The following is a 23183-nucleotide window of genomic DNA, read 5'->3' on the forward strand; positions in this document are numbered from 1 at the left end:
GCTTCAACGTTTCCTTGATTTGGCGAACTTCTATAGGAAACTTATAATTTCTCTTAATACCGTCCTACCCATTACAGCATTGCTTAAAAAAGGGGTTTGATTTCTCTGGAATGATAAGGCAGATCTAGCCTTCCACCAGTTTAAGTGCAAGTTCTGTTCTTCACCCATTCTTCTTCAACCCAATCAGACGATTCTGTTTGTAGTGGAGACTGATGCTTCTGCTGGCGCTATTGGAGCCGTACTTCTACAAACCGTCCAAGCGGAACATCCAGTAGCATACTACTCCTGCAGCCCTTATCTCCAGCAAGATTAACTATTCAGTACTGGAAAAGGAACTACTAGTCGTCAGACGGGCTTGTCTAGAGTGGTGTCCCCTCCTGCAGGAGGCTGCTCATCCCTTTGAGGTCAGGACGGATCATCGCAACCTAAGTGTGCTCCGGCAGATGACCTGTCAAAACGCTAGATACGCTAGATGGGCGTATTATTTTTCCCAGTTTGACTTCTAAATCACCTACATACCTGGAAATAAGAACATCTTAGCTGATGGTGTATCCAGAAGCATCGGAAATGTCCCTTTAAAGACAAACTCTCAGGTAATGTTATTGCCTGGTAAAGAGATTTGTATACTTAAGTAATCATCTGAGGGAAGAACAAGGTCTTGATTTCCAGGATAAGAGGTTTTCTGATGCTTGTTAAAATGCTTAGAATCACATGCTGTGCATATAGTCTGACATCTAGTGGTAATCGCTGAGTATTGCATCTTTCTTTCGAGGAATGAAAGGAGACGTTGACATGGCCGTGCTTGTAACACTATCTCTAAAGTGACGTGTAGTGTATCCAAAATCCCTCCTGCGTCGAGGTCCCTTAGACTGTTATTTCCGCCCAGCTAGTTGGTTGCCATATGCGGAGCTCATAAGAGATATATTGCAAAAACGTTTAACTTCTTTGTCCCGCGGCCGTTGGTCATTTAGTCTTCGACCTTCTTCGGCTATTGTCGACCCCCTACGCAAGAGACGTCTACGACTTTCGGCGACTGGTGCTTCGGCCGATGTGTCGACCGCGTGGCCTCAGCCCTCAGGCCAGGCCTATACAGTCGCGAGAGTTGGCCCCGGGGTTCGATTCTTTAAGAATGCATTTCCTTTTCCCCTCTGTTTTCCCTTGTATAGCTGCCCTTTACTTCTACTATGGAGAGGACTCCGTTTAAGTTCTGTCCGTTATGTAAAGGATAGTACCCATGTAAGATTTACGCCCAGCAAACACATTTTTCAAGCCACAAAAGTTCAGAATGACATTGCAGGAAGTAATTCTACTGTTAACATAGGGACTACATGGCTACATTGGATAGAGGACAGACACTATCAGTTCAAGGTCCTTCCCTTCGTCATTGCCTCAGCCCCAAGGGTGTTTACAAAGGTACTGGCGGTAGTAGCGGCTCACCTACACAGGCATTCCATTCTATCCTTACCTCGACGACTGGCTAATAAGAGGGGATTCGTACAGAACATGCCTTTCAAATACCCAGAAGACGGTAGATCTCCTCTTCAGTCTGGGATTCTCGATCAACGAGAAAAAGTCCAGCCTAGTCCCCAGCCAAGTCGAGTAATTTCAGGGGGCTCTAATTCGGAGCTAAGACGTGTTCGTCTTCCCTTTCAATGAGAGGGTTCAAAACATTCTGTTCCAGATCCCTCACTATGTAGCCAATCGCAAGATGACCATACGCAAAGCCATGCGACTGTTGGGGATGATGGCCTTCTGCATTTATCTATTCACGTGCACGTTTTGCGTATGCGCCCCATGCAAGAGTGGCTCTCGAGCCAATGGTGTCAGGCCAGCGGACAATGGGACGATCTAGTGGTTGTCTCCGTAGCCCTCGTTCTCTCTCTGGAGTGGTGGTCCAGGGAAAACCTCTTGCAGGGGAAAACCTTCACCACCCCCGCAGTAGAAGCCACTCTCACCACGGACGCATCTCTGACGGGGTGAGGAGGCGCTCACCTCCTTCAACAGACGGCGCACAACGTTTGGTCCCCAGCGATAGCATCCAACCACATAAACCTATTGGCATTGCTAGCAGTGTTCAAGGCCCTAACAGCTTTTCAGACACACCGACAGTGAAAGACAGGCCTAGTCCTAACGGACAGCACCACTGCCATGTATTACCTGAACAAACAAGGGGGCACACACTCTCCAGGGCTATCCAAACTGTCCTAAAACATCTGGAAATGGGCTTTCAAACACAAGAGGTTCTCCTGTCACAACACGTTCCAAGGGAACTCGATCTTCTGGCAGACGTGCTCAGCAGAGACTTCCCACTACCCGTAGAGTACGAGTTGCGATTGCACGAAGACATTGTTCTCAATGTCTTTGCAGTCTGGGAATTCCCAGAAATTGACTTGTTCGCAACTCTGGAGAACACAGTGCCCAGATTACGCCTCTGGGTACCTGCAGAACCACTCCAAGTGGATCGTTTTCTCCCCGCCCCCGGAAACCACCAACTCCTGTACTCAACAAGATAGTGCACAAGATGCACCAGGAAAGGAACCAGTCACAATGATTCTGGTAGCCCCTATGTGGGCCCGCACCCTGTTTCTCTCATCTGATGGCAATGCCGGACTCCCCTGTGCGAGGAAGCTACCATGCCCCTACAACATGCTGTCACATGACAAGGGATAAACACTATATCCCTGCCCGCAAACTCTCAAGTTAGGAGCCTGGCTCCCGAGGTCATAGAGTTCGGACACCTCCAACTTCTGCAAAGATTAGAGAAGCAAGAAAGCCAAACATCAGACATTGTGATTCCAACAAATGGAAACACTTTGTCATTCAAGGCAATTCCAAGAGCATCAATCCCATTGACTACTCACCGACACATATAGTCCTTTACCTAACTCACCCACTAGACTCGGGTCTGGTTTTCATTTCCCTGAAGGTACACTTAGCAGCACTTTCAGCTTACACCCCATCCCAGAAAAAGATTTTGTGGTGGAAAATTCCAGTGATCAATGCTTTTATGGAAGGGGTTAAATGACTTCCGCCCCCCCCCCCCCCCCCGCATTTCAAACCCAGCTCCCCGATGGGACCTGAATGTGGTTCTAGCAAGACTAATGGGACCTCCCTTTGAACCTATGCATAAGGCTAGCCTTAAAGCACTCACTTACAAGACAGTCTTCCTGGTGGCAGTCACATCAATAAGGAGAGTTAGTGAACTGCAGTACCTTTCAGTTTAAGTCCCATTTGTTAAAATTCACAAGGATAAGGTAGCTCTGCGCACTCACCCACGGCTTGCGCCTAAAGTCATTTCAAAGTTCCATGTGAACCAATCTATAGAACTACGCACCTTGTTCCAAAACCCCACTAACGTGGCAGAAAAAAGCCTCCACACACTTGATGTGAGGAGAGCAGTGATATATTATCTTGAAAAAACCTAAACCGCAAAGAAAAACAAGCAAGTTTTATTTTCAGTGGCAGAAGGGGACCCTGTCTCTAAATCGGCCATTTCAAGGTGGATCGTAAACTGCATCAGACTTTGCTACACTCTTGCCAAGAGATCTCTGCTCTTCAAGCATAGAGCACACTCTACTCGGGGTACTGGGGCTTCCACAGCATTCATTGCAAATGATCCTCTTGAATCGATTTGCAAAGCAGCAACCTGGAGTTCTGTACACATCTTCACACAACACTACTGCCTAGATACACACTCTAGGTCCGATTCTCTGGTGGGACAAGCGGTGCTAAGACATCTCTTTGCTACTGTTCCTTCACACATCCCACCATCATCTCTGGGTACTGCTTGCTAGCCTATGCACAGCATGTGATTCTAAGCAGATCCACAAGCATCCAAAGACATGCAATACTTACCGTAATAGCATTTCTGATGATTGTATCTGCTTAAATTCACATGCGCCCACCCATCCTCCCCTCTTGGAGTTGAAGGAACATAGACATTTTAAACCTTTCTCTCTCTGTACTCACGATAGACATAAGGCTCCTTCACAGCAGAAAAAACGCAATCGCAGGGACCTCGACACGTGAGGGAGTCTGGGTACATTACACTTCACATTAGGGATAGTCTTACAAGCACGCCCATGTCGACGTCCCCTTTTCGATCCTCGAAAGAAAGATGCAATACTCTGCGATTACCACTAGATGTCGGACTATATGCAAAGCATGTCAATCTAAGCAGATAAAATAATCAGAAATGCTATTACGGTAATGAATGCATGTCATACGTGCACACAACAGAATTACAAAGGAGGATATTATCTTGGTGCCATGACCTAAAGACTGCTGGTCACAGGAGAGTTGCTGCTGTGCTCAAACTGATAACCCACTCCTTTTGGTGGCCGTCTTTGAAGAAGAATGTCCGAAACTATGTTCTTTCTTGTCCCATCTGTGCCCAAAACAGGTACTCTACAGCACGACCTATGGGTCTTCTCCAGCAAGAACTTCTGCCAAATGGACCATGGCTACAAGTCTCCAAAGACTTCATGGTTAGGCTACCCCCCTCCCGAGGTTATATAGCGATTATGGTCACCGTTGATTCATTTACCAAGATGCCGCTCTCCCTTAACAGGAACTCCTACTGCACCCCAAACTGCTACAGTGTTTCTACGTGAAGTCTTCAGATTGCAGGGGTTACCCATAGTTGTGACATCGGATCGTGGGGCTCGATTCACGTCAATGTTATGCAGTCTTCTGGGAGTCCGCAGAGCCCTATCAGGTTATCCCCAAAGTAAAGGCCAAACAGAAAGTTTGAACCAAACTTTTCGAGCAATACCTTAGATGCTTCACCAATAAGGAACAAGACAATTGGTTTGACCTATTACCTATGGCAGAATTAATACATAATAACACAATCCATACCGCCTCACATCCCAAGCACTTACTTACTCTCCTCAGTGCTTCCACCCTCTAAGGTTCCATCGGTCGAAACCTTGTTAGAAGAACTCGCTAGAGCTCATAAAGAAGCCTTTGTCAACCTTGAACAGAGCAAGAGGAGAAACATGTTTTATGCAGGCAGAAGTCGAAGAAACAACCCTGACTGGGAAGAAGGATCCATGTTGTGGCTTTCCACTAGATACTTACCCAGATGGGTTAGACCGTCCAAACTGTCTCCTCAATATATCAGACCCTTCAAGGTGCTCTCTAGGGTCAATCCAGTGGCGTTCTGGCTTCAACTACCCAAGAGTCTCAGTAGACTCCATCTTGTGTTTCATTCCTCTTTACTCAAGCCGTTTAGTCCTGATCCCTATCAACCATGGGGGGGCCAGAAACTTAATGTAGGAGAAGCAGTTCCCAATGAATACGAAGTTTCTCGCATTATTGACTCCAGATATTTCCGAGGTACACTTCAATACTTCGTACACTGGAAAGGATACTCTGAAGTAGAGAGAACATGGGAGCCAGAACGCAACATGCATGCGCCTTCTCTGATCCAACAGTATCACCACAGATACCCCTGGAATCCAGGCAACCCCAAACTAAGGAGGGTCATACTGTCACACTGCAATGTTGGAGTGTCTGGAAGCTTTGATGGATCGGCTAACTTTGCACTATGCTCCTCAGAGGAAACGCTGACCCCGGTCTAGCCTTCCACCAAGGTGGCCGCCCACGGTTTATCACAGTTCTGTACCGGCAGCGCTCCGCATTGGAACACTTCCTCTTTCTACCGGGTAACACGCTTGTTCTTGCTTCTGCCTTCTCCCCCTTGCTTATGCTTAAAGCTTTCCTTCACCCTCCTAGAATCTGTCCCCTACTGCCTACCTGTTTTCTCGCCTTGTGCCCCTGGCTATTTCTTGTACTCGAATCCTGTTCCTCGCCTCTCAATACTACTGTAGAAAGTCTTGTATGATTGAATCAAATAAAGACATCTCAATTCCCGGGTTTTTTTCTGCCGTAAGGCGTTTTCCCCCCATTTGAACCCCATTTGGGCTATTCGCCAGGGGTTCACCGTCCTCGGTTTGTACTCTGAATTGAGCGCGGTGGCCTCCCACGGGCATAGACCCTATATCCACTCCAGCAGATGGACTGTGAAGGAGAAAAAGACGACGACTGAGGTTTAGTCGGATTCTGCAGGTGAGGAGGGCACACTTGAGACAAACAACTAAAATGGAGCATACACGTAAAGTTAGGAGAATTCATGCTGTTCTGGACCATTTGTTAACCTTCTTTGGACACAGTTGATACCTTCGGTGCTTCGGCACAAGGTTAATAACTACAACTGTATTGCAGTTTGGAGACTATTCTATTAGGCTCCTGTCGGAATACGCCAAGTTTGGCGTTGGTGGGAGGTTGGCATTGGGATGTACATATCAAGATAAAGGTCTGTGTCAAGCTAAAGATTTTATAAAACATTTGACTGGGAATAACATGATTCAGGCAAGTGTTAAGGATAACTTAGTGAGTGGAGTATCAATAAAGAAACAAAAAAATCTGCATACTTTATCGGGAATCCTTTTAGTGCTTTGGTATTCAAGCCTCACACCATTTATTTATGGAGGTTTTCTGTTTGCAAGTAGAGGTGGTGAGCTTCAAGAAGGGTATATGAAAGAAGTGAAACATATAATGTTGATTTGGCAAGTAGTCGCTCAGTGAAAGTAAAAATACAGTGCAGTCTCCCTGCAAGGTTCCAGTGATTGGCTTTGGTCTGGACCTGCTTGACTGTCCATTCAATGAGCCTAGTCTTTGGCTTCAGGTTGTGTGGTTGCTGATCCTTCATGGACGAGTACTATGATAACGGCCTCCATGACCAGCACGTCTCACCTGAAGAACTCCTCCAAAAGGTTGAGTGGCTGGTTGTATACATATTTGGCTTGTGTTCAGTTTTAAGTCTGCAGTCTTGTCCTGGGAGTTGGTTCCCTATCTGCTGGGCATCTTTCTTCTCCAAGACCGTGGTCCTCTGGACACCATCTTTCTGACCTCACCTAAGGACCGCTCCCTAGGACCTGGTGCGTTTTGCACCATCTCGTACACCTCCTTCCCATTGGCTCGAAATTCTGCCCTGATTGAACCTCCCTCATCGTTCTCCCTAAAGCATATTTTATCTACTACCTCCTTGGGTATAGTAGTTGTCTCCCCCTCTACCTTTCCCCCTCTACAACAGATAGGTGAATTCACCTCCTTCCCCCTCCTGATCTGTTGGCCTGTGATGGTTCTTCTCCCCCCAACCTCCCCACACTCATCTGGTATCATTCACCTTTTACTTGTTGCTTTGCCCTCCAACCGCCTTAACTTTTCTTCCAGCGTCCTCCCAACTCTTTCTGATGGTAAGCTTCCTCCAAATACATATCTCCCTGATAACGTCCTTGCTCCAACATCCTCCCAGCTCTTTCTCTGATGGTCTCCCTCCTCCACTCCCCAATTATGCTCCTCTCCTTTAATACAACTTCCTTCCTTCATCCTCCCTCTCTCTCCTCCTTCTGTCCTCACCATACTCCTCTTTCTGGCTCTTGCCGAACTCCTTCCTCCAACTCCCCATACTGCAAAACTTAACTAGCTGCTTTTTATGGTAGGGTGCCTTCTCCCCTTTGGGTGGTGCTTAATCATCCTGTGTAATGGGAGCTCTGCTGTTTTGGGATTGGACTCTGTGGTTGTGTGGCTTGCAAGGGGGCTGGACTAAAATTGCATGAATGCATGCTGCAATCTTGGATCCCAAAAGGACCATAGACTGGTGTATAGTCTCCCTCTCTTATCTTGTAAATCTGCTCTCATTGCCTCCATTAGTCTGGGTCCCCTCTGCTTGCCTAGTGTGTGAATTTAGAGTTAAGAAATCTTTGGTTAAGCATAAGGGACTGTCTGCTACATTTTAAACTCCATTTTCCCAAGGAAATGTGCTGTTTTGTAATCCCTGCAAATGTGGGAGAATGTTTTCTTGTTTTGTTTATGCAATCGCATCCTCATTGTTGGAACTCAGCTTTCTAACTCCGGGCTTCTGCAGATTGAGTGTGAGTCACAATGTGCAAAGTTTCCTAAGGCGGCATTGCTGAAATGGTTCCCTCAAAGGGAGAGGCTTTCTTTCCTGTGCTAGATGTTTGGGTCTGGATAGGGAGCTAGAATGCCTCTTTAGGTGTGTTCACCTTATGGGAAGTATCTCAGTGTTGCAGCCATTGCCCTCTCCAGGTAATGGTCACTAGTATGATTAGGGGTGGTGAGCATATGAATGCCCCTGTGGCCAACCCCCTTGGTGGTCCTGCATATTTGTAGGGTGTAAGCCTTCCTGTGACCACTCCTTTGGGAAATCCTGCATATCCGAAAGAGTCGGGGAATGCTGGGGGAGAGATGTTAGGACAGTTTTTCTGAAGTCCAACTAAGGGCGCGTGAGGGATCATGGGTACAGTGGACGTCACACTAGGGATAGTATTACTGGCACGCCCTAGTTCGATGCCCCTTTCACCTTTTCAAGTTTCGAAAAAAACAAACTGTAATACTCTGCAGCTTTCACTAGATGTCGGCTTATGCACAGCATGTGAATCTAAGCAGATACAAGCATCAGAAATACAATTACGGTGAGTTATGTATCCCATATATGTTTAAGAATGGCTAAACACATTTCAGAGGGACAGTTACCAACCAACTATTTCACAAGTATGTAACTTTTAAACACTTGTTATACTTTTCAAGGCAGAATCCTTTTCTTAATTAGAATTGTTTCTAAGAGTCACCTGTTATTCTTGCGCCTCAGATGCTTGCCACTGAGTGTCTGTTTCAATAATAATATCATGATACACTTGTTTAAGTTAGGTGTTCTTTAATTGTATCTTCAATTTTTGTCTTGAATGGCTTAAGTTTGATGTTAAATCACATCAAAAGGTATAATTCAGTTTGTGATTCCCTTGACCCGTGTTTCTCCAAAAACAATCAGATGGTTCAACATCGCTTAATTGCTGTTTTTTGATGGACAGTTATGCAGTTATAATTGATTCGGAGGAGGCTGTTAATCTAATAAAACACTTCATATTTCATTTTTTGCAGTTTCACATTAAGGAGTAAATGAATTCTGAAAGTTTCTCATTATGCAGTCAATCTCACAACACATGAACGTGTGATGAATTACTTACATGTTGATTCTTATCCTTGCAAATGTTATTCAATTGGATTCCTTGTGGTTTTTGTTATCTGGTAAAGAAAGCCAGTGTTGGGGTGGTTCCCCAAACTAAATTATCACAAATTAAATTATCTTTTGTGTCAGGAAGTAACTGGTTGAACCTGTCAATATCAGTTGTTTTTAAAAATGTACACAAAATAATCTAAATTTCAACTAAACCATTTCTATTTGTTATGAGATGTTATGCTTCTTGATAATTGAGGTGCGAGCTTACCTGATTTTAGTAAATTTGCCTTTCTGTCCATGAGGAGCTTGACGGCATAATAACCGCGGCATATTTTACCCCGAATCCAAGATGGCCACCCATTTGTCAGAGCGATTACATGGCAAGTTGTTTGCAACGTTGCCACATCATCGCGCCGTCCGCCATCTTGGAATGGTCTATCACGTAGAAACGAACTGATCCGTTATACCGTTTTGTGTTGGCCTATATTAATGTATTAAGGTTGCCATAAATTCCCTAATTGCCTTAATTGCATGTTGTGGGTCAACTATATAATGTATACTGTATTGGATGTGATTGGATACTTGTAATAATGTGAGTTATTTACCTCCATTTGGGAAAGAATCAAAACTACTTGGTACCTTATCTTACCTGAACATGGAATTTTCTAAAGTTAACAGATAATGATCATATGTTTTCACAAATAGTGATTCATTTGTGTCCTGGGTTAAGCCAGTGAAGCAACAGTCTGATGCAAATCCATCTCGCCTCTCGTTGAGTATTTTTTCCAAATTTCCTCCTTAGTGGCATGCTAACTTTTTCAATTCCAAAAAAATGTAACCAGTTCAGTTCTTGCTTGATCGTGTTCTTGGTAAAAGTGTTGTGCCACTGGGTACTTGATGTCTTTGTGTTTTAGAGTCCTTAAGTGTTCTGAAATCCTTATTTTTAGCGGGCGTATCATACTGCCTATGTATAGTTTTTGACAACTGCATTGTATTCCATAAATAACATTTTTGGAGTCAGTTTATGAATTCTCTAATTGTATATTCATTTCCATTTGGCAGTGTTATTGTGGTTTTCCCATTTGCAGAGAAAGGACACACTGTACAGGTCTCACATTTGTAATTACCTTCTAAGTTGTCGGAGTTCCAAAGTTGTGCTATCCCTCCTTGTGGTTTAAGTTGAAAGTGAGATGGACATAGTACATTTTTTAATTTTTTCGCTTTGCAATATGCAATGCTTAGTGTCATTCAGATGCTCGGAGAGATCTTCATCAGCTTTTAATGTTGGCCAGTGGTGAGATTTTTCTGAGACAGTGTGCTTCTGAGTTGTATGTGGTGATGAATCTGACCTGATTTGGGGTTTCAGATCTACATGTTGTCTTATTTTTGCAGTACTTCTGTTCTTGTTCTGTGCTTAGTTTTCTGATGTGCTTTGTCTAGATTTTTAAAGTCATAACCTCTGGCCAGAAATCTTGGTTTTGCTTGTGCTGTATGTTTTTCCAACTCCTTGTTTTGGGTACAATTCCTTTTTATTTTAGAAAGTCCTTTTCCAGTCCTTCCCTTTTCTATTTCATGAGTAGTTCTCTCAGAGGCAGAATAGGGGCCCTAGTGGTCTAGGTGCCAGCTGTAGGCAGGGTGGGATATGGTTCAGTTGCAGTAAACGTCAGAGTTCCTGAAGAATTCTATTCAAAACAAGTAGGTAGTTCACTTTAGAGTTAGTTAGGGTCCAGGGACTTCAGAGAAGACACCCTAGAGGGATTCCAGCAATGGAGCTGGGCGAACTGGATGAGAGGACTCCCAATCACATGAATCATCCCCAAAGCTTCACAGGAATCACAAAAGGCTTAAGGTAAGTAATACCCCTGCCAACACAGTACCTCAGCACAGAAGACGTGTTTACAGCAGGACGACTTCAGGATCTGCAGTCAAAAATCTGGTCGATGAAATCTTTGTTGTGAAGACAGGACACTGGAAGGGAGGTTGCAGCAGGGGGATCAACGGGAAAGACTCCAGGCAAGAGTTTCTTGATGCAGCTCTGGTTTTGGCACCCTTTTCAGGACCAAGGAGAAGACTGAATATCGTTGGTCGGCTTTCTTGTAGCTTTGTGGTCCAGTACTCTGGTGAGGGAACTTCAAGGACTCAAGTCGTGTCTCTGGAGAGCCAAGAGGAGGCAACCAAAGTTTTGGACGGATTCAGACTTCGGAAGACCATGCACCGCATAATGACTCAAGGTCCCAGGGAACTGGGCTACTGCAGCCCAGCAAGGTCGCAGAACACCTGTGGGATGGCTCAAAATGCAGGCTTTCTTGGGGCTAGTGAATCCCACCACCCTCTGGGTAGGAGTAGTCTTGTTTGGGACCCCCAGGCCGAGTAGAAGAAAAGGTTACAGCAAGCTCAGGTTAAACAACATGCTCTTCGTCGCTGGAAATGGCTACAGTGGTCTTCATCTTACTCTTCAGTTTCAGCTCCAGTGATCGACTTATCGGCAGCTTCCAGGTTTGGAGGTTTTATCAGGAACTACAGCAGAACTTTTGGATTTCCTCCCTGCATTTTACAGCAAGGGGTGGTCTGGCTGTCCAATCTGAAGTTGGGTCTTTCAGGCAAGGTGGAAGACAAAGGGCTGCAGAGTTTTGGGCTCCTCCCTCGCTTCCTGCCTTCAGGCACAACAGAGCTCGGGTGGGGAACATATTTTGGAGCATGGGACTACTCTACCTCCAACTTTGTTCCAAAAAATCTTCCTTCTCAAGCTCTCCGCTGAGGGTCAGACACTTCTACAAGCAGAGTTGGGGCCAGATATCTCTCCTCGGCTGGGGCCTCCCTCTGGAACAGCCTTTCTGCCTCTCTAAAACTCCAGAAGCAACTTGAGACCTTCCTTTTCGCTTCCGCTTTCGCTCTTCCTCTCCCCTGCTGATGTACCTGACTGCTCCGCGCATTGGTCACCTGGATGCCCTCTGAATTATAGGGCCAGGGATGCTGCCTGGCCAGTTGCCCTCACACTGCCTCCGGGCTCCCCCAGCACTTAAGGGTCTATTCCTGCAACGCTGCAGCCCCACTGCACTTAAGAGCCACCTGATGGCTTCACTTATTGATTCACCTGCACTGCTCCCTTCCCCTCCCCCCTGCCACTTCTCCTCTTCCCCTCCTCACCGCACTTGTGCAATCTGCATGACACAAGGCCTAGTAAGATCTTTGTTTTGGCCTCCCTTTGTTTGCCCTGCCTTGTCTTGTCGCGCCTAGAAACACTTGTGTACAGGTGCGTTATAAATGCCATATCATATCATAGGATTCCTGGCGAAGACAAAACTTCCACTGAGGTCGTTCCCACCTAGAATGACAGGGGAAGACCTCACAAACAGCAAGCACACAAATGTTGAAAAAAGAAAGATTCCACCATTTTACCAAATGGTGGCCCTTCAGTGCGTTACAGAGGATGAATTAACCGCCTGCAGGCAATAAGGACTATAAGTCATAAAGCTGAAACAACTGCCACCAGCCATTCATGTAAACTCGCAATTGTAACAAAATGTTACCAGGTAAGTAAGAAAGGGGATATATTTTATTGCCCCCCTCCCCGCCGCACTACACATAAGGTGGGGGGTGCTAGCTCACTTATACAACGTCTAAAGGGGATGAAAATCCCTCTGTGCTTCACCCAAGTACATGAAAGATAAATTGACAGGGGAGCCCAAAGGCACAACCCAGCCTACGCCCAAACGTTATAGGAAACTGTAACTCCAACCATACACTATGGAGAGACATAAAAAGGTCACCCATAAAAAGAGTAAAAGACTGACTAGGTGAGAAGGGAAAGGATTACCCTTCATCTAGGACAAAGTAAAATGAATACTAAGTCCAAGCAAAAAGTTCTGGGCTTGACACAGGTCAGGAAGATGTATCACTAATATGAAAATCTTACCTAACAAGAGGGTTGAATTCCCCAGCAACTATACCCTTGGGGCCCCTGAATATCAGTATCTGGGGGGGTTGTGTGGGGGTCGGTGGGGAGGTGACAGCTCTTTCCCCAGACTATTCCTCATGCGACTGGTCATCTGTTGGGAGAGTGAGTTGCAAAAGCTCCTGTAACCGACTCCTAAGAGGTCATCGATGTCTATAGGGTTGGAAAGGCTGCATATGCTGCAGTGACTGCCCCTTGTCTTATTGTTGCGACTCAGTTGGGTGTATCTGGCGATCCTTGTATCCCTCATCTGGGGCCAGCACCACTAGCTTGGGAAGGCTCCTTGACCACCCCACAATCGGCCCTCAAGAATGGGCACTCGCACTCCATATATTGGCATTTAGGGAGTTTCGCACATTGGGCAGAGTTTCCTGCAGTGGCTTCTCATTGGTGCATCAGCAATGCCTCTTTGCATTTATCTGGAAACGTACCTTCTTGGGCATGAGCAGGGGCAAGCAGTTCAGTTTGAGAGAAAAGGTAGAGGATGTTTGGGTAGAGGTGCCAGAGGCACCAGGCATTGGTAATTTGAAGGATTAATATGGCTTTAATTGTGGGACCCATCGAGCCAGTGAGTGGTTTTTGCAGAATCTTCCATCTACTTTGCTTGGCATTCGGTAATTACCTAGTGACAAAAGGTCTCACCTTGCGCATTGCTTTTTGTGGAATGGCAGAACTTTCACCATCACACTGAGATGAACTTAAATGCTCCTTTTCTCTGGCGAGGGAAATAGTTGGGAAATTCAGTATGACTGCATCGTGCGTCATACCCTGATCTGCCAAGAGTATGGAATGCATGCAAGCACGTAGTATGAGGCTTTTATTTATTTATTTGTTTTGGGGGGAAGGTTCCAATATCTTCCCACTGCACAAATACTTTGTGCAATCATGGAGCACTCCTCATAGAAATGGCTATTGCTATAGGTTAAGTAACTAGTTCCTCCCTATTACTGGTCTAATCGGGGATCAGAGCCTTCAACAGGTCTCCGTAGCCACCGCAGAAATCGGTTACTACACATTGCCCCCTGTTAGTCTCCCCCAGAAGACCATTGCCATTATAGAATAAGTGACTGTTTCTGTAAGCTTTATCTGGGGAAAGTTGACAACTGGCCACAATAGAAGTCCATAACTGGAGCTGTTACAATAGTCCCACTTAGAGTTAACAAGGGCTCCCACCACAGTAGTTTGGTAGTTCATGGGAACTTAAGACAAAGCCTGACGAAGAAGCCGGAGACCAACCAAAAAAAGCTGCCTGCATCTTAGCTCAGACCTGCCCTTCACATCCCAAGTCACTCTGCCAAATACACCACAAATCCTTAATTCTGGATGCATATTTAAATTCTAATCCCACAAAATGGAGGGGGGGCTCTCTGATTTTGCCCAAGAGATGTTTTGGGCAGAACAGAATCGCCTCCATCTTCTTTGGGTTGAGTTGAAGCCAATTAGTGGCCATCCAGCTTCCTACCTCTTCCAGACACCTGCCCACCTGAAACAGAGCATCGTCAACCTCATCCACTCTAAGAAATAATTGGGTATCATCTGCGTAAGACTGAAACTTAACCCTATGTTTCCTTATAATGTCGAAGACCGGACACAGATGCAGATTAAACCGTAGCAGGGGCAGGGCGGATCCCTGTGGGTCTCCACACTACTGAGGAAGGGTGTCTGAATAAAAACAACTAGCCTTCACCCACTGTTGTCGCTCTGATAAAAAGGTAAACCACTTCGGAGCACTAGCAGAGACCTGCCCTACGGTCCCTAACCGCTCCAGAAGAGTAGCATGGTCCACCGTGTTAAATGCAGTGGACGGGTCCAACATGACAAGTTAAGGACAGTTTGCCTTGATCTCCTGCCACTAGGAGTTATTCCCAAACCGCCACCAGTGCAGTCTCTGTCCCAAACTTTGGGCGGAACCCTGATTGGAGCGGGTCCAATAGACCCTCTAGTTCGACAAATTCCTGGAATTGTGTTATGGCAATCTTTTCCAGAATTCTTCTTGGCCAGGGGAGGCCTGCGAATGATCAAACATTCTGGAGGTTCTCGGGGTCCAAATTTAACTTTTTTTAGTAGGGGTGAGATAGAGTTTAAATTCCTCTGGGACGAAAGAGCTATTAACGAACTGGGTTAGATCAGCAGCAAGCTGTTTTTCTGCACACGGGGGGAGAACAAAAAGTAGATAATTTGTGGGTTTAAGTTTTACAAGAAGAGAACAAATAGTCTCTTCCGACTCTGGTTTGAAATGGAATGGAATAACGTTATTGTCTCCCTCTAGCATGTGTACTGTCCCTATATGGCAATTGGTTTCTTTTCAGTTGGCTTCCCTTTCCAGGGTGATGTTCTTATGGATTGTTTCGATCTTCAATAGGAAGAAATTGTTAAAAAAAACATTAGCTTGATTAACTGATAGTTCCTTCCCTGTCACTCCCCTCACTGGGTAGACAAAGTTAGTGATAACCCGAAACAGTGCTTGCGGTTGGTTAACTGCTGCATCAATTTTCCTGGCTAAAAATACTGACTTTGCCCTAAGAATGGCAGTTTTGTATTCGACCATGGCAATTTTGACCTTAGCGATATTTTCGTGTGTTTTGGACTTATGCCACCTTCTTTCTGTGTCTCTAGTTGTTTTTTTTAGAGTTTCCAAATGAGGTGTAAAATATTCTTTAGAAAAATAATTCACTGCTTTAGTTCTTAAGGGGGGCATAAATGGTACAGGTGTTATCCATAATAGCAGCACCACAAAAGGTCCTCACAGTTGGACGTTGCGGAAATAGCAGCCAATTCGGCCCTAGGGCATTTCCATGGATTTTCTCTTAAGTCCTTCAGTTTGTGAGCCGGAGCCAGAAATTTCCCCTTAAATAGTTGTTCCCTTGGAAGGTCTAGCTTCACCGCAAACAACCTCAGGTGGTGGTCAGGCCATGATAGTGTTCACAAATCTTTCATCTGGTATAGTTTCCCTCGAACGAGTAAAACATCCAGGCAGTGACCGAATTTATGAGAGGTTTATACTGTTAAGGCATTTAGGTCATGTGCGTGCATGATATCATGCAGTTGTTTAGACCCCGTCCCCAATTGGTTTTCTAGCCAAATATTAAAATCCCCCAAGCTCTTTAACATGTATTCTCTCTCCTTGTTGCGCAAGATTGTATGCAGTACTCTTTGGGTGCACTGCAATAACCCTGACCTCCTGGCAATAGGGACTCAACCTTTGGTATAAGTCTGAACTACACAGGTTGGTAGTGTGGTCAAGCAGCCAGGCTTATCTCAAGAGGTGTCAATGTTAGCAGTAATATTGTGACAGGGTTTCAGAGTACAGTTATTCAAATGAACACTTACACTCAAGGTTTCTTGATAAAACAATTATTATTTTATTTCACAGTTATGTAAGACTTCTTCTCGCATACCACTTCAGACTTTCCTTGCATCTGAGGTCCAGCACTCTGTTTAGGTGGTTCAGGTTTGATCAGTCCTGCAACAGGGAAGTCAAGATGACCTTGCTAGCGCTCTGATCCGGCTTAAAAGCAACGCACACAATCTGGTGTTCCTCTACCTGGCTCTTCAGTTCCAGCAGCAACTGCAGTGATAATGCAACCAGCTTCGAGAGGATGTCCAGATGGGCTTACTTTGGAGTTGATTGGTCCCACCAACTCAAAGGGAGAAGTCGTCCTTGCAGGGCTTGAGCACAGCAGCAGGGCTTCACCAGGCAAACCAACAGTCCAGGAGATGCAGCAGCCGTCTCTTCCAAGTTCTTCGATTTCTTTCGTCCAGTGGTCGACTCTGCCTTCCAAGCCAAAAATCCTTGCCTTTTATGCAGGTTCCTCCCATTCATCCCAACCCAGCCGGCCAATCACCTTTGGGTGCATTCCTGTAACTATGTGGAGTAAGCACAGGGAGTTTCGGGCACCTCCCTCACTTACAGTCCCTGCCAGACATACTGGAGCTAGAGGCGGGCTTCACTCGTGAATCCCGCCAAAGACAAAACGAACAAAGAGACCAAATCTGGTTTGGCACGCAGAGTAAATCTCAGGAAGGACCTTCCCGACAAGAAATGGCTAGCGAAAAAAGAAGACAGATGCCGTTTTGATGAAATGGGCACTCATTGGTGCCTTAACGGGGCTGCCCAGATAAGATAAGATATCTAAACCTTTTGGAAATCTAAGAGACTTCCCTGTGCCACTACACTGAAGGTGCTGTGTGACACAATGTAAAGATGATGCCTATGGAGTTTGTCAGACTCCAAAGTCAAAAGACACAGAAAATAAATCACAATAAAATTACATGAGAGATAAAAAGTCCTAGATTCCAGCAAAAGAGCTGGGGGTCTCTAAGGTAGAAGGGAATTAGCACATTTCTGAGAATTCTCCCTAACACTCTTCCATCCCCTGAACCTGCCCTCTCCCCATCTCTCTCTGCTACTGTTCTTGCCTCAGTTTTCTTCTAAAGTCACTCTCCTTCGTTCTGCCATTACCTCTCCTTTCGCCTGTTCTTCCATTCCTCTATCTGCATCTTCCGCATCTTGCTTCACCCCCCATTGTGGATGCTGATATCTCTGCTTTGCGCAAAAGCACACCCTCTGCCTCCCTAGATCTTCTCCCCTCTTCTGTTATAGTTGGTCTTTCCTTATCGCCTTCCTTTTCTTACTTCCTTGTTCAATAGTTCCTTCCTCGTCTCAGTCGTTCCTTCTTTTAAACATGCATCCATGCTTCCTATTCTAATTAAGATCTCTTCAAACCCTTCTTTCATTTTTCTCCCTTACCTGTCAAAAATCTTGATCCCCCTGCTAATTCTAAAGTCTCTACTTTTATCTCTTCCAACTCTTTGCTTCCCCGTTCCAATCTACTCCATCACCATTCTACAAATGCTGCTGTTCTCTCTGTATGTAGCTCTCTACTATCAGCTCGCTAAGCTTGTCCCTTTTCTCTCTTAATACATCACAACCTGTCGGCAGCGATTGACACTTCTTCTTCTGCTTTCCTCTTCTCGTGGTTTTTCTGTTTCTGTCCTCAAATGGTTTAAATCTTATCCATCAACTGCACTGCTTATTCTGTTTCCTGGGCCAGTAATATCTCTTCTATTCTGCCCATTCACCATGGTGTCCGTCAAGGATCTTTCCTCTGCTCTCTACTTTTCTCTCTACGCCTGTCATCTTGCTTCTATTAACTCTTGTTTTGGGCTTTCTCGCCACTTCTATGCAGATGACAATCCACTTTTTACTATCCTTGTTGTCTCTCATTGCTGATCCATGAGAAAATAACTTCTTGCCTATTGGCTATCCAATCATGGGTGGCTGATTTTCTAAAATTAAATTCTTCCAAAAGGAGTTCTTTTTGTTTCCAGCTTATACAGTTCCTCCTCCACCTGTTTTGATTTCCTTTCCTCCCTCCATTATCAATTTCATTTATGGCTCAAAATCATGGAGTCTTATCTAGACCCTTCACTCACTTTTGCACATCACATTTCTTCCATATCTCATTTGCCATGCACATCTCTAGAACATTTTTAAAGCTTGTCCTTTTCTTTCTTTTCTAGCTTCTAAACTGCTACTATCTTCTTTTCTCGTCTTTTGCTATTTTCTTCTTTTTGCTCTTCCTGTCTCACTTAAGTCCTCTTAAATCTATCTATAATTAGTTTATTCATTTACTATTTTCCCTGTCTTCTCGCGACTCTATTGCTCCCGCTCTTGTCTCTTCGCAGTGGCTTCCTTTTCATTCTAGCCTTAAATTCAACTTCTGCCCAGTCTTTAAGTCTCTCCATAACCTTTCCTCTCCCATCCTTGTGCTCAATCGTGTTTGTTCTTTTGTCTTCTTTGCCCCGCTGCACTGAAACACGCTTCCACATCATCTTTGTTCCCTTTCTCATTAGCCTCTTTTCCGTTCTCACCTCAAACTCCATCTTCTTTCTGTTTAACTGATTTAGTTCGTATTTTCCTCCTTGCTCATATTTGACATACTGCTTTTAATTTGTCTGGCACTTTGATGTAAAGCGTGATAAAAATACAAATTGAAATATAAACTGAACTGCATTTAAGAGAAGGTGAAAGGTGCTTCTTTAAATCCACCCACCCCTCTCCCCCAGCCATTGATAGACTTTTCGGTCTGAAGGAATGGCGAGGCGGGGGGCAGCAAGGGCTGAGGAGGTGGTATGGAAGAAGAACCTGCCCTTTCCCTTTGAGCACAGTTATAATTACAGCAGGAGGGATCGGTGGCAGGACATGGAAACATGTCCTATGCATTCACTTCACCCCTTACCCTCTCCTCTCTGAAGCCCTGTTACCTCCACTAACTGAGCCTGCTGTAACTTGTTGCTACAGGTGTACAATAGGGGAACATCTGCTAGCTTCCCATAACTTCAGGCTTTTCCTCTCCTCTAAACGTAACCTACATGGTTTAAAGAGGTTGGCTGGCAAGAGAGTATGTATGTTTATGATGAGGTGGTAGTCTTTAAAGAAAATGGAGGCATGAACAATCCAATGTTGAAATGAGATGATTATCACTGCGCTCGAGCTTTTAATGAGGGCTAAGGAAAATACAACAAATATGGCTGGCATGGAAATCAAGAAGAGTGTCCAAAATCCCTTCTTCGTTTCCATAGCACAGCCAATGGCAAAGAAGGGAGTGATGGCATATTTGAGTGATATGGGGGTAGCTAGAGGCTGAGGAGGCCAGGATGAGAGGATGCCTGTTTGGGTGGCCACTTGGGGCAGGCATCTGAGGAAACTATACCAAGTCGAAGAGGTACTGGTAGCCGGCATGGGATGGGGCTTTCACCAGCTAAAAACACCTGCTTTCCTAGCAAACTGACACGCTGGCGTCTCTCCCCCAAGTGCTAATGTTGAATAAAACACATTTGAAAAATGGTTACTTTAGGTCTATATTTTCTTGGGTGAGACCAGCTGTGTATTCAATAGCCAGTCTACCGATTTTTATAAAAAATAATTCATTTGGGTTCTTATATCGTGCTTCATGCCTCTAAGCGGGGGACTGGGATTCGAAGCAGTGATTCACAGTGTTCTATTGCTTCCAAACAGAAGCCTCTGGCAGGTGTGCCGTCTACCCTAAATCCCGACAAAATGTGTTTTTGTATTTCTAACGTACTCACGTTTTTAACTTTCATTCGCACATTCTGTTGTAACTCAAAATACTTTTTCCACAGGTTCAGATAGATGGACCACCACAGAGAAGAAGCTTTTCAACAAAGGCATTGCGATATACAAGAAAGACTTCCTCTTGGTGCAGAAACTAGTGAGTCATTGTAAATGTTAGTAAAGATTCTCAGAGACTCTTTACAGTGTTGGAAGTAATCTATTTTCATTGCCTATTTAACAGAATTGTCTTGATTTGGCCAACTGCATAAAAGTTTGATGCCTCTTAAGTAGATATAGGTAGTGGTATGTCAATAAAGCAATCATAGTCTGAAGTTGGCATTCAATGCCCATGCACTGGTCCTCATTGGCATACAGTGCATTATTTTTAATGAGGTGCTGTATGTTGTCAAATTGTGATTCAGTAGCTAGTAAAGAGAACATCATGGAAACTCGCCAAATGCACATGCAGCTCTGATTCATTGAATTAGTTTTACTGGGTTGACGCGTATAAGCCCTGGTATGACACCCTATGCATAATGGCCATGAGTTGTGGAAAATGAACTGAATGGTTGACCAATACCAGCCATACCTATTCCCTAAATAAAGAGATGTTCCTTGTATCTCAAGAATTAGTGATCTCATCAAATAGCCACCCGCTTGAGAATAAAAAGGACAACCTTGCCGATTACCTATTAGTCGAAGAAGGAGCATTAGGACAGCAGCCATAAACTAGCACAAAGATGAAGAAATCCAACTTTCAGGACAAACATCCACTAACTGGAGCCCTATGACTATATAAATGAGGGTGGCATATTCACACTATCGGTCATCAGTCCTGCTGCATGTTTGATAAATCTGACACTGCAAGGTTGCCTCTCCTTTTAGGGTATCCTTTTTACTGGATTCCTGCAATGCAGAAAATAAAACTGTATCCATGCAACTCTTCGCCCAACCCACGCCCCTCGCCTGCCTTTCCCTCCTCCAGTCACTTTGAGACCCCTACATCCTAGCGCACCATAAGCAAAAAGCTATTCAAACAGGAGTACTCTAGAGCCAAGGATTTTCTGTTTTTTGTATTGCATGAACATGATGAAATGTAATGTGTTTGATTACTTGGTGCACTGCCTACCAGTGCCTTTCATTTTAAGGCTTCCACTCGTTCCACTGACTAGTATACGATGTATCCCTTCTTAGCCCTTTTTTAAAAAACAAGGTTTTGCATATGCATTGGACTTTGCGTTGATTTAAAGGCACAATAGCTTATTCCAGGCTCGAATGCCAGTGACTGTATATGACTAGAATGTATTCTCCCTCAGTGAAAGATTGTGATCCCAAGTTGACAATACAATAAAGTGCAGTTACCTTTTTTTTTCCTTGAACACTAGATTAAAACAAAGACCGTGGCCCAGTGTGTAGAGTTTTACTATACTTATAAAAAACAGGTGAAAATCGGCCGTAATGGAACACTAATATTTGGCGATGTCGATCAAGGCACCAATGAGAGGACCACTCATGAAGAAGCAGAAGTTGATAATAAGGTAAATTCCTCCTGGGACACAGCTCTAATAAACAGCAGCACATTTGTTGAGCTAAATGATGAAATCTGACTATGCGAGGAGGGGGAAATTCATTTGCTAAGCATTTGAACCATTTGCGTACTGCTACTTTGTGATGTTTGCGGCTTGCCTTACAAGTTATTAATGCCATACATTCCAGTGCATAAAGCTCACAGTAACTGCTTCCTGCTAGCACAGCATTATCTTCATTGTGGTTCACTTCATACTGGAGATGCTATTGAGGCAAGCAATGCTTCCGGTCATCGTAAAAAAAAAAAAGATACTTGACCGCTCTGATTAAAGTAGTTTCTCAAGTGTTGTGTTTCCTAATGCAGTCTATAGATTAACCAGTATGGACATGGAAGCCAGACTAGGTTACACCAAATGGTTTACTTAATAAATGGTGTTTTATAAAGTGCCAAATGTGAATGCAGCCAGTTGGTAGCACTGCAAGAGGAAGGAAGGGTAGGAGAGGGGAATGGTGGGTATGATCATTTAGCAGCCATAGAATATTCCAGATAAGTGTATAACTTGCATGTAATGTTTGCAGGTACGGGAAAGGAAGTTTAGTACATAGACATCACAATAAATGCAAAGAAGGGAGCAAAACAGTCAGTGGTACCTCAGAAAACATTTCCTGCATACAGGTCATATACATATTTGTCGGAGATGAGAGAAAGGGCTGGAGGCAATAGTCAAAGCATATCGGAGTCGGTGAATGGGGAAGGATTATACATCTTCTCCAGCATGGGGTCTGGCATGGATTCACATGCTCATGAATGTTCCCCGTCGTCAGGCTGGGAATCCTCGGTAAAGAAAAAATCAGTATCAGTTTCGTTTCTGATCTGTCTTTCTTAGTAGTAACCAATCACTGGTGTCAGGGTCATACTGCCTCCAGCCAATGACTGCCCTCTCCCTAAGCCACTCCCCTGGCAGCCATCCTCAGATTTTTACCGCACATTCAAGTGTTGGGAGTCCTTGTGCTATAGCTCTCGAGCTTTTACTGCGTTTGGTGATTTTTCAGAGTTTAATATAATTTTTTCAGTCAATAGATTCTCAAGGTCCACAGTTTCTACTTCCGATCAACGGGGACCCGTTTCGGAATTTTCTACTCCCCTTAAGGGCGAAGTTTTCATAGAGTACGCTTCTAGAGGATTCCAGAAGACCTGGAGGCCTACCCCGTGGACATGGCCCAGGACAAGGGAAGCTTGACGCCCGGATCCAAGCTGTTCAGGAACTGCCCTGGATGCGGATTGCAGAATGTCTTCAAGGAGGACGAGCATTCTAGATGCCTCTACTGCCTTCAAGAAGACAAAACGCACGTGGAGAAGGACTGCGTTTTGCAAGAACATGGAGCGGACCATGAGGGATCGGCGGATCCGCCTCACCAACTGGCTGGAAGGGCCAGCGGTAGGTGCGAAGAAGAAGAGGTCAGAGCGGTCTTCTAAGTCCTTTGAGGGCGCTCGGGCGACGGGGGCGCAACAGAAGGCTAAGCACTGTGAGTCCACGGGCACCGGGAGCACCGAACGGTCAGGCTCCTCGGCTGCC

The 23183-nt window shown here is 44.9% G+C and overlaps 1 protein-coding gene across 4 annotated transcripts in view; it reads left to right on the top strand.

The window, feature by feature from the left end:
• The window catches only part of MIDEAS (mitotic deacetylase associated SANT domain protein), a 1134261-nt gene that overhangs the window by 981759 nt on the left and 129319 nt on the right, over window positions 1-23183 (top strand). For all 4 annotated transcript variants that reach the window (XM_069638766.1, XM_069638765.1, XM_069638767.1 and 1 more), the window contains 2 exons: window positions 20148-20236; window positions 21465-21617. In XM_069638766.1, the coding sequence (XP_069494867.1) occupies window positions 20148-20236; window positions 21465-21617 (242 nt within the window). The remainder of the gene's footprint in view (window positions 1-20147; window positions 20237-21464; window positions 21618-23183) is intronic.

Source organism: Ambystoma mexicanum, chromosome 14, assembly GCF_040938575.1.
Source record: "Ambystoma mexicanum isolate Mex_15411 chromosome 14, UKY_AmexF1_1, whole genome shotgun sequence".
NCBI lineage: Eukaryota > Metazoa > Chordata > Amphibia > Caudata > Ambystomatidae > Ambystoma > Ambystoma mexicanum.